General features: G+C 69.6%; 1 protein-coding gene across 1 annotated transcript; it reads left to right on the forward strand.

Annotated features, from left to right (window-relative positions):
* The first annotated feature begins 532 nt into the window (after nucleotides 1-532).
* On the forward strand, nucleotides 533-10,857 carry LOC115644139 (semaphorin-3F-like). The gene is made up of 18 exons (XM_030548249.1): nucleotides 533-585; nucleotides 1,637-1,756; nucleotides 3,305-3,465; nucleotides 3,873-3,935; nucleotides 4,144-4,263; nucleotides 4,991-5,084; nucleotides 5,170-5,289; nucleotides 5,557-5,696; nucleotides 6,380-6,494; nucleotides 6,936-7,005; nucleotides 7,189-7,333; nucleotides 7,657-7,879; nucleotides 8,600-8,688; nucleotides 8,896-8,937; nucleotides 9,349-9,506; nucleotides 9,703-9,770; nucleotides 10,369-10,499; nucleotides 10,618-10,857. Exons 2-18 carry the CDS (start codon nucleotides 1,654-1,656, stop codon nucleotides 10,855-10,857), a joined length of 2,082 nt encoding a protein of 693 aa, XP_030404109.1. The 5' UTR covers nucleotides 533-585; nucleotides 1,637-1,653.
* The last annotated feature ends 569 nt before the right edge of the window (nucleotides 10,858-11,426 follow it).

An 11,426-nucleotide genomic window follows, 5' to 3' on the forward strand; every position in this document is an offset into this window, starting at 1 on the left:
CCCCGCCCACTTCGCCCTCCCCCCTCTGGGGACCCGCTCCTCCTGGGACCCCCCACTTCCCCCTCCCCCTACAGGGACCCGTCCCTCCTGGGACCCCCCACTTCCCCCTCCCCCGTCCGGGGACCTGCCCCTCCTGGGACCCCGCCCACTTCGCCCTCCCCCCTCTGGGGACCCGCCCCTCCTGGGACCCCCCCACTTCCCCCTCCCCCCTACAGGGACCCGTTCCTCCTGGGACCCCCCCCCCCACTTCTCCCTCTGGGGACCCGCCCCTCCTGGGACCCTCCAATTCCCCCACATCCCCTCTGGGGACCCGCCCCACTTCCCCCGCCCCTCCTGGGACCCCCCACTTCCCCCTCCCCCCTCTGGGGACCCGCCCCCAGCCAGGTGAGGGGGGCAGCGGGCAGGAAGGGGTTAATGGGGGGGGGATCAGCTGCTGGGCAGGGATTGGCCGGGGGATTATCGGCCCTCTCCGGGCTGGGACCTTCCGGGGGGGGCGAGCGAGATCTCACCCCCCACCCGGGCGGGGCAGCTGGACGCCGAGCGGGGACGTAGACGGAGACGGCTGGGAGCCGGGAGAGACCCAGGGTAAGGGCCCCCCCTGCCCGCCGGTGCCCCTCACTCCCGACCTGCAGCCCCCGGCCCCCCCGCCCCGCCGGTGCCCCTCACTCCCGACCTGCAGCCCCTGGCCCCCCCGCCCCGCCGGTGCCCCTCACTCCCGACCCTCACTCCCGACCTGCAGCCCCTGGCCCCCCCGCCCCGCCGGTGCCCCTCACTCCCGACCCGCAGCCCCTGCCAGCCCAGCGCTGCCGGTGCCCCTCACTCCCGACCTGCAGCCCCCTGGTCCCCCCCGCCCCACCGGTGCCCCTCACTCCCGACCTGCAGCCCCCTGGCTCCCCCGCCCCGCCGGTGCCCCTCACTCCCGACCCGCAGCCCCCTGCTACCCTAGATTTTGTCTAGTCTCCTTGGACTTGGGACGCGGGTACTGGGGGGTAACCGCCCGCTTTGGGACAGGAAGTGAAGCCTCCCCCCCAACTGCAAGGACCCGGTGGGGGCACATTTGGGACTGCAGGTTCGGGGGGGGGGGGTGCACATCCCAGCATGCACCTGGCCGCACCTGGGCGGTGGAGCCTGCAGGTTGTAGCCTGTGCAGCTGGGGGCGGGGGAGGCAGGAGTCCGGGTGGGGGGAGGGGTTGTTCCGAGGAGGGGGAGATCAGCCCCCCCACACACACACGAGGCGGGGGGGAGGGTGGGAATATCAGCCCCCCCCACATGCCTTGTCCCCAGCTTCCCCCCATAGCTCTGCCCGCAGGGGGGTGGGGGTTGGGCACTGATGGGGGGAGTCCCCAGTGGGGGAGGGGTTTCCACCCTGCAAGGGGATGTTGGGGGGTAGCCCTGCAAAGGGACTTGCCCGAACCCACGGTGTCCCCCCTCCCGACGCACATCCAGCCCCCCAGCACCTGGCCCTGCCTGCCAGGGGGGAGTTTCCCCCACCCAGCCCCCCACCCACCCACCAGCTCCGGGCCCTGCCTGCCAAGGGAGATTGTCCCCCACCTGCCCCCTAGCACCCAGCCCTGCCTGCCAGGGGAGAGTGTCCCCCTGCCCAGCTCCCCACCTACCTTTCCTCCTTCTCCCATAGGTGCTGCCTGCCCCACCATGGCCCCCCCAGCGTCTGCCCTGCTGCTGGGGTTGCTGCTGCCCTGTGCCCTGGCCTGGTCCAGCCCCCTCAGCACTCCCCGTGTCTACCTGCCCTACAAAGGTGAGGGGGCGGCGTAGCCCCCGTGCCCGCTCCCAGCCGCCTGTCGTGCTCACAGCTGTGGGCAGGCACGGGTGCTGAGTCACACGCACGTGCAAAGCGTGTGTACATGGTGATAGAAGTGCAGGATCTGGGCGGTCGTGTGCAGAGATGTGTGTTTAGGTGAACACACCTGCTCCTGGATGCTGGTGCACACATGTGTCCATGTGAGCAGATGGGCAGCCCGAGCCCCGGCCGGGTCACTGGGGGCACATGGTGCGGAGGTACCCAAGGTGCCCCCCTCTCCTCCCGCCCTTGCTGGGGACTCCGGGATCCAGTTACCCGGCCTCAGGGAGCGGCTTTCCCAGAAAAGCTTAAAATACCCAGAATGCCGAGCAGGGCTGAGTTTCCCCCCGCCTCCTCTGTCGTGCAACATGCTGACCAGTTGTGCAACGCCGCATCCAGCTGTGCAATGCATCAGGACCACCCGCCAGTCGTGCAATGCGCTGACCAGTTGTGCAATGAGGCATCCAGCCGTGCAATGCATCAGGACCACCTGCCTATTGTGCGATGCACTGACCAGGTGTGCAATGCTTCAGGACCATCTGCCTGTCGTGCAACGTGCTGACCATCGTGCAACAAGGCATCCAGCCGTGCAATACATCAGGCCCACCTGCCTCTTGTGCAACACACTGACCATCGTGCAACACGGCATCCAGCCGTGTAATGCATCAGGACCACCCCGTCGTGCAGCACACTGACCAGTTGTGCAATGCACCATCCAGTCGTGCAGTGCAGAGGGGAGTGGCTCCCCCCGCATTGTCTCAGTCCCAGCCTGGCTGGATATAGCTGTGACACACGCCCCAGACACGCTGCAGCAGGCACCTGGCATGGGGCTGGCTGGAGGTCACCCCCAAAGCCTGCAAAGCCTGGGGCTTGTGGGGATTTCCGGCAGGACGCCTGGGTCCCGGCCCCGGCGCCGGCAGGGCAGCAGGGGCTGGTGGGTTAGAATGGGGTGGGAGGGGCTGGGAGCCCGGACTCCTGGGTTCTCTCCCCGGCTCTGGGAGGGCAGCAGGGGCTGGTGGTTAGACTGCGGGTGGGGGCTAGGCGTTAGCCCCCCCACTCCCCCAGGAACCTGCCCTTGGCACCAGCTCTCGGACCCTGGCCTGGAATCTCCCCCCCGGAGCCGTGCCAGGCATGCCCACGGGGGGGGGGGGGGTTGACACACTGAAGGTCACTGCAGGTGGGAAGCTCGCAGCGCAGCCTGGCACGGGGCTGGAATGCGGCTGGGACATTTCAGGGATTATTTCTGGGCTTTGTTCTGCCCGCCCCCGCCCCCCAAAATACCCCTGAGCTCAGCCAGCGCCAGGCAGATTAAAGGGGGGTGGGGACCGCTCCAGCTGCTGCAAGGGGGGGGCTAGGACTCCTGAGTTCTTGGGGGGAGGGGGCTGGGAGCCAAGACTCCTGGGTTCTCTCCCCGGCTCTGGGAGGGGAGCGGGGCCTAGCGGTTAGAGCGGGAGTGCAGGGAGCCCGGACGCCTGGGTCCCATCCCAGCTCCATCGCTCCCCCCAGAGCTCCTGCAGACCCGCACTGCTCGGCCCTTCGCTTTTGCCTTCAACACCAGCGACTATCGGATCCTGCTGGTGGACCAGGACCAGGACCGGCTCTACCTGGGCGCCCGCGACTACCTGGTGGCCCTCGACCTCCACAATGTCAACAAGGAGCCACTCATTGTAAGGGGCATCCGGACGCCTGGGTCCTCTCCTGGCTCGGGGAGGGGGGTCTGGTGGTTAGAGCAGGGGGGCCGGGAACCAGGACTCCTGGGTTATCCCCCGGCTCTGGGAGGGGAGGGGGGGCTGGTGGTTAGAGCAGGGGGGCCGGGAACCAGGACTCCTGGGTTATCCCCCGGCTCTGGGAGGGGAGGGGGGGCTGGTGGTTAGAGCAGGGGGGCCGGGAACCAGGACTCCTGGGTTCTCCCTCTGGCTCTGGGAGGGGAGTGGGGTCTGGTGGTTGGAGCAGTGTGGGGGAGGGCTGGGACCCCGGATGCCTGGGTTCCCTGGGAGGCAGGAGGGGTGTAGGGGGTGGGAGTTGAGAGGGGGGCTGGGGTCCCCGTCTCTGACCCAGTCTCTGCTCTGCCTAGATCCACTGGCCGGCGTCCCAGAGTCAGCAGAGTGCCTGCCACATGGCGGGGAAGGGGCAGCGGGTGAGATGGGGCAGGGCCCCCCCATACCCCCTCCCCACAGCCCTCCCTCACCCTGTCACCCACCTCCTGAAACCCGCAGGGCTCCCCCGTCACCCCTCTGCCCCCCAACCCCCTGCTGGGAATCAAGCCCCCTCGGGACTCCCTGCGATTCCCCTCCCCCCTGTGGGGTCCCAGCTCAGCCCTGACTCAGCCGCTGCCCCCCGCCCAGGACGAGTGTTTCAACTACGTGCGTCTGGTGGAGCCCGTGAACCGCACCCACCTGTACGTCTGCGGGACGGGGGCCTGGCAGCCCGTCTGCGCCATGGTGCACCGCGGCTGGAGGTCGGAGGTGAGCCGGACGCCTGGGTCCCACCCGCCACTGGGGGCCTGGGAGCCAGGACGCCTGGGTTCTTTCCCAGCTGTGGGAGGGCAGTGGGGGGTGATGGGTTAGAGCGGGGGGGCTGGGAGCCAGGACTCCTGGGTTGTCTCCGGGCTCTGGGAGGGGAGTGATGTCTAGTGGTTAGAGCGGGGGGGATGCTGGGAGCCCGGACGCCTGGGTTCTCTCCACGGCTCTGTGGGGGTGGAGGGTCCAGTGGGTTAGAGCATGGGGGGCTGGGAGCCCGGGCGCTTGAGTTTTCTCTGTGGCTCTGCGAGGGCTGGGGTGTCCAGTGGGTTAGAGCAGGGGGGGCCGGGAGCCAGGACTCCTGGGTTCTCTCCGGGCTCTGGGAGGGGAGTGATGTCTAGTGATTAGAGCAGGGGGGGCTGGGAGCCCAGACGGCTGGGTTCTCTCCGGGCTCTGGGAGGGGAGTGAGGTCTAGTGGTTAGAGCAGGAGGGGCTGGGAGCCAGGATTCCTGGGTTCTCTCCGGGCTCTGGGAGGGGAGTGATGTCTAGTGGTTAGAGCGGGGGGGTCTGGGAGCCCAGACGGCTAGGGTCTCTCCGGGCTCTGGGAGGGGAGTGAGGTCTAGTGGTTAGAGCGGGGGGGGAGGGCTGGGAGCCCAGACGGCTGGGTTCTCTCCCGGCTCTGGGAGGGGCAGGGGGCCGAGGGGTGAGAGCTCTGACCCCTGCCCCCCCCCAGGAGTACCTGTTCCGCATGGTGCCCCGGTCGCTGGAGCCGGGGAAGGGGCGCTGTCCGTACGACCCCCGGCAGAGCAGTCTGGCCACACTTGTCAGTAAGTGGGGACTGGGGGGGGGGCAGATTCTCTGTCCCTCTGTGGGGGGGGTCTCAATCCTCCCTCACGGCCCCCTCCCCCACAGACGGGACGCTCTACGCTGGGCTGCACGTGGATTTCATGGGCACAGACGCGGCGATTTTCCGCACCAGGGGCCCCCGGGCGGCCGTTCGCACGGAGCAGCACGACTCGCGCTGGCTGTACGGTACGGGGGGGCTGCGGGGTGGGAGTGAGGGGTGCCTGGGGGGCTGCGGGGTGGAAGGGAGGGGTGCTGGGCCGGGGGGCCTGCGGGGCGGGAGTGAGAGGTGCCTGGGGGGCTGCAAGGCGGAAGAGAGGGGTGCCAGGCCAGGGGGGCTGCGGGGTGGCAGTGAGGGATGCGGGGCCGGGCCAGGGGGGCTCCATGTTAGCAGTGCCCCCTGGTGGCAGACGTGGGTGTTGCACTCACTTTGGCTCCGCCTCCACTTCCCCCCAGACCCAGTTTTCCTCCGGGCTCACGTGGTGCCGGACAGCTCCGAGCGCAGCGACGACAAACTCTATTTCTTCTTCCGCGAGCGGGCGCTGGAGGGCGCCGTGGGGCCCGGTGTGCTGGCCCGGGTCGGCCGGGTCTGTCTGGTGAGTGTGGCGTCGGGCTGGGCAGGGGGCGCTCTCCCTTGGCAGTCAGGGGCTAGCTCCCCGGCCTGGCTTCCCCGCCCCGCCCGAAATTCAGGGATTGAACCCCGGCGTCCGGGCCGAATCCCAGCTCGGAGGGACCCATTCACCCTCTCGAAATTTCCACATCAGTTTGAGTCAGAAACAGGCATCTGCTTCACTTCCTGTCCCAAACTGCTCCCCAGGTGCCCCGCCCCAGAGGCAGCTGCATCTCCGCACCAGGGGGGCGGTCCCCATGGGGTGTTCTGTGCAGCTGTTCCCAAGGGTTCTGCCCCAGAGGCGGCTGCACCTTGGCGCCCGGTGAGCCGACCCTATGGGGCGTTCTGTGCGGCCGTTCCCGAGGGCTCTGCCCCAGAAGCGGCTGCACCCTGGCGCCGGGCGAGCCGACCCCATGGGGCATTCTGTGTGGCCGTTCCCGAGGACTCTGCCCCAGAAGCAGCTGCACCCCAGCGCCGGGCGAGCCAACCCCCTGGGGCGTTCTGTGCGGCCGTTCCCGAGGGCTCTGCCCCAGAGGCAGCTGCACCCCGGCACCAGGCAAGCCGACCCTATGGGGTGTTCTGTGCGGCTGTTCCCGAGGGCTCTGCCCCAGAGGCAGCTGCACCCCGGCACCAGGCGAGCCGATCCTTGCTCCCCTGTGTCTACCCCAGAACGATGACGGCGGGCAGCGGGCCCTGGTGAGTAAGTGGACGACGTTCCTGAAGGCCCAGCTGGTTTGCTCCGTGATGGGCGAGGACGGAGTGGAGACCTTCTTCGACGAGCTGCGTGAGCCTCAGGGGGCTGGGCAGGCGGCGGGGAGCAGGGACATTCCCTGGGGCTCAGTCTGGACACCCGCGAATTCCTAGTCGTGACCGCGCCGGCCAGGTTTCCCCCTGGCTCTGGGGCAGGTCTCAGCTGCGTTCGTGGGCAGGGAACGTCTCACCCCACGGCCGAGGTCGCTACGCGCATTTCCCCGAGACACTGATGTTCAGCGGGTTACGAGCATTCAGACGACCCCTCGCCAGGCAGACGTCCGAGCGGGGACCGTAGCAGTGTAGCCGCTCACAAGGGCAGGGGGGTGAATACAGGTCATGGACAGGAGGGAGTGGGAGGCCCAGGATGCCTGAGTTCTCTCCCCAGGGAGTGGGTTACAGTAGTGGGGGATGGGAAGGGAGCCCGGACGCCTGGGTTCTATCTGTCATTCATCCCCACTCCGCCCCCTTCCAGGAGACATTTTCCTGCTGCCGACTCAGGATGAGAAGAACCCCCGGGTGTACGGGCTGTTCTCCACCCTGGGGTGAGTCGGGGGGCTGGGGGTAGTAACAGGGGCAGCGGGTGCTGGGGATGGGGGGGCTCTGGGGATTTGGGGGGCTCTCTGGGTGCACAGTGAGTGCAGGGGATTTGGAGTGGGGTCTCGGAGGGGGCAGGGTGACCCCAGGGGGGCTGGGTGGTCTGTAACCCCCCCCCCGTTCCCCCTCAGGTCGGTGTTCCAGGGCTCGGCCGTCTGCGTGTACCCCCTGAGTGCCATTCGCAGCGTGTTCAACGGCCCCTTCGCCCACAAAGAGGGGCGCAGCTACCAGTGGGTGCCCTACACCGGCCGCGTGCCCTACCCCCGCCCCGGAGCCGTGAGTGGGGGCTGGGGGCCCGGACGCCTGGGTTCTCCCCGGCTCTGGGAGGGGAGTGGGGGCTGGTGGTTAGAGCTGGGGGGCTGGGAGCCTGGACTCCTGGGTTCTCCCCGGCTCTGGGAGGGGAGTGGGGGCTGGTGGTTAGCGCAGGGGGGCTGGGAGCCTGGACTCCTGGGTTCTCCCCGGCTCTGGGAGGGGAGCAGGGGCTGGTGGTTAGAGCAGGGGGGCTGGGAGCCCGGACTCCTGGGTTCTCCCCGGCTCCGGGAGGGCAGTGGGGCCTGGGTGCCCGGACTCCTGGGTTCTTTCCCGCTCTGTCCCCGCAGTGCCCGGGCGGCGTGTTCACCCCGGGGCTGGGCTCCACACGCGAGTTCCCGGACGAGCTGGTGACGTTCGTGCGCTCACACCCGCTGATGTATGACCCCGTGTACCCGGCGCCACGCCGCCCCCTGCTGGTGCGCGCCGGCCTCCCCTACAGCTTCACCACGCTGGCGGTCGACCTGGCCCAGGCGGCTGACGGGCGCTACGAGGTGCTTTTCCTCGGCACCGGTACGCCGGACGCCTGGGTCCCCTCCCCGGCTGGGGGGAGGGATGGGAGCCCGGACGCCTGGGTCCATCCCCGGCTTTGAGGGAGAGGGATGGGAGCTCGGACGCCTGGGTCCCCTCCCCGGCTTTGAGGGAGAGGGATGGGAGCCCGGACGCCTGGGTCCATCCCCGGCTTTGAGGGAGAGGGATGGGAGCTCAGACACCTGGGACCCCTCCCCGGCTTTGAGGGAGAGGGATGGGAGCCCGGACGCCTGGGTCCCATCTTGGCTGGGTGGGGAGGGATGGGAGCCCGGACGCCTGGGTCCCATCTTGGCTGGGTGGGGAGGGATGGGAGCCCAGATGCCTGGGTCCCATCTTCGGCTTTGGGGGAGAGGGATGGGAGCCTGGATGCCTGGGTCCCACCTCTGGCCTGTGGAGGGAAGGAAGGATGGGAGCCCCGAGGCCTGGGTCCCAGCTCTGGCCTGGGGGGTGGGGAAGGAGGGACGGGAGCCCGGACGCCTGGGTCCCAGCTCTGGCCTGGGGGGTGGGGAAGGAGGGACGGGAGCCCGGACGCCTGGGTCCCAGCTCTGGCCTGGGGGGTGGGAGCCCGGACGCCTGGGTCCCAGCTCTGGCCTGGGGGGTGGGGAAGGAGGGACGGGAGCCCGGACGCCTGGGTCCCAGCTCTGGCCTGGGGGGTGGGAGCCCAGAGGCCTGGGTCAGGAGCTCTCTCCCCTCCCCCCTCAGACCGGGGCACTGTGCAGAAAGTGGTGGTGCTGCCCAAGGACCCAGGTGTCCGGGAGGAGCTGACGCTGGAGGAGGTGGAGGTGTTCAAGGTGAGAGGCCCCGCCCCTGGTGCCCAGGCCCCGCCCCTGCTCTGGGCCCCACCCCTTTTGCGCCACCCTTGCATTTTAGCCCCACCCCTTCCCACTAGGCCCTGCCTTCTGTTGCTCCTCCCCCTTCCCTCTAGGCTCCACCCCCTTCCCTGGCTCCTCCTTTCCCTTCCCCTGTCTAGTGGATTCATGCCCCCCTTCTCCCCACAGACCCCCGTCCCTGTGAAGACCCTCTGGATTTCGTCGAAGCGGGTAGGTTGGGGGCGGGGCTGAGACCCCCGAGGCGCCGTGGTCTGGTGTGGGGGGCTGGGGGCCCGGACGCCTGGGTCCTCTCCCCGGCTCTGGGAGGGGGGTGGGGGCTGGTGGTTACAGCAGCGGGGTCTGGGAGCCAGGACTCCTGGGTTCTCTCCCCGCTCTGGGAGGGCAGTGGGGTCTGGTGGTTAGAGCAGAGGGGGCTGGGAGCCCGGACGCCTGGGTCCTCTCCTGGCTCTGGGAGGGGGTGGGAGCCCGGACGCCTGGGTCCTCTCCCGGCTCTGGGAGGGGAGTGGGGGCTGGTGGTTAGAGCAGGGGGCTGGGAGCCAGGACTCCTGGGTCCTCTCCCAGCTCTGGGAGGATGGGGGGGTCTGTCTGTGCGTCCGTCCCTGAGCTGCGCGTCTCCCCCAGCACCAGCTCTACGTCTCCTCGGACGTGGGCCTGACCCAGCTGAGTCTCCACCGCTGTGGAGCCTACGGCCCGGCCTGCGCCGACTGCTGCCTGGCCCGGGACCCCTATTGTGCCTGGGACGGGCGTCGCTGCGCCCGCTACAGCCCCGCCCCCGCCAGGTGAGCTGCCCGGACGCCTGGGTCCCCTGCCCCATGGGGAGGGGCCCACTAAAGCCCCACCCCTGCCAGGTGAGCTGCCCGGACGCCTGGGTCAGGGCGGGGGCTTCCCGCGGGGGGGGGGGAGAAAAGGGGGCAGCCTGTGGGGGGGCAGCTGGTAGGACCTGACGCTGTATCTCCCCCCCCCCCCACCTGCCAGGCGTGTCCGGCGCCAGGACATCAAACACGGAGACCCCCTTCGCCAGTGCCGGGGTTTCAATGCCCAGGGTGAGTGTCCCTTGGGGCGAGGGCAGCCTGGACTCCTGGGTTCTCTCCCGGCCCAGGGAGAGGAGTGGGGGCTGGGAGCCCGGACTCCTGGGTTCTCTCCTGGCCCGGGGAGGGGAGTGGGGGCTGGGAGCCCGGACTCCTGGGTTCAGTCCCTGGCTCGGGGAGGGGAGTGGGGGCTGGGAGCTGGGCCTCCTGGGTTCTCTCCTGGCCCAGGGAGGGGAGTGGGGGCTGGGAGCCCGGACTCCTGGGTTCAGTCCCTGGCTCGGGGAGGGGAGGGGAGTGGGGGCTGGGAGCCCGGACTCCTGGGTTCTCTCCTGGCTTGGGGAGGGGAGTGGGGGCTGGGAGCTGGGCCTCCTGGGTTCTCTCCTGGCCCAGGGAGGGGAGTGGGGGCTGGGAGCCCGGACTCCTGGGTTCAGTCCCTGGCTCGGGGAGGGGAGGGGAGTGGGGGCTGGGAGCCAGGACTCCTGGGTTCAGTCCCTGGCTCAGGGAGGGGAGGGGAGTGGGGGCTGGGAGCCAGGACTCCTGGGTTCTCTCCCGGCTCAAGGAGGAGGGGTGTCCCTGTTGCTCCCCCCTGATGTGTCTCCCCCCCCACCCCCAGCGGAGCAGCAGCTGGTGGAGCAGGTGCAGTTCGGGGTGGAGGGGGGCAGTGTGTTTCTGGAGTGCCGGGCCCCCTCCCCCCACGCCCAGGTCAGGTGGCTGCGGCATCCGGAGGGCGGCGCCCGACGCCTGGTGAGTGACTACCCCCCCCCAAGCCACAGCCCCCCAAAGGGGGACAGTGGAGGGTCCCCCCATTGTGCTGGGGGCTGCATGGAGGGTCTGACCCCCAGTGTCTCTCTCTGCCTCCCAGCTGCCCCGGGAGCGGGTCCTGCTGCAGACGCCCCAGGGGGTCCTGCTGGCCCCGGTGACACCGGCGGACGAGGGCCGGTACCAGTGCGTGGGCACCGAAAACGGCTACACCCGCTCTCTGCGCCGTCTGCTGCTGCACGTCCTGCCCCACGGCCTGCTGGGGGGCTCCCCGCCCCCCGTCTGCCAGGGCGCCCGCGTCGGAGCCAGCCGGGGGGGCCGGAGCTCCCCCCCCCGGAACTGACTGGGGGCGCCGAGGCTGGGGCGAGGGGCTCGGACCCCATGGGGGGGCACCGGCAGGGGGGTGAGTTCGTTTCACATTCCAAGGGGGACCCCGGAGCGAACCCCGTGCTGGGGAGGGGCCAAGGGGGGGCCCTGCCTGGTGCCTGCGTTTCCTTTCCATGTACATAGTCCCCATTGCTGACTGCGGGGGCCCGGACGCCTGGGTTTCCCCCGGTTTGATGTGTAGAGTCTATTTTTTCATGCCTGGGGGGTTCTAACGTGGCTGGATTTGGGGTTTTTTAAATTAATTTATTTTTTATTTCCCGGGACCGTGTCAATGCTGTGGACAAACCCGGCTGCCAAAGATTAAAGAGGTGTTTGATTTTCTAAATGTCCCCCCAGTGCATGGCAAGGGGCTGGCTCCTCAAACGGGGGGGGGGGGGGGGACCCTATGGCCCCCTGCTAGTCCGGCCCTGGGATCCCCCCACCCCCAGCCCTGCCGGTGCCCCTCACTCCCGACCCGCAGCCCCTGCCAGCCCGGCCATGGGCTCCCGTCCCACCCTGGGGGAGGCTGTGGGGGATGGGGCGGGG

The sequence above is a fragment of the Gopherus evgoodei genome, unplaced genomic scaffold, assembly GCF_007399415.2.
Source record: "Gopherus evgoodei ecotype Sinaloan lineage unplaced genomic scaffold, rGopEvg1_v1.p scaffold_91_arrow_ctg1, whole genome shotgun sequence".
In the NCBI taxonomy this organism is placed as follows: domain Eukaryota; kingdom Metazoa; phylum Chordata; order Testudines; family Testudinidae; genus Gopherus; species Gopherus evgoodei.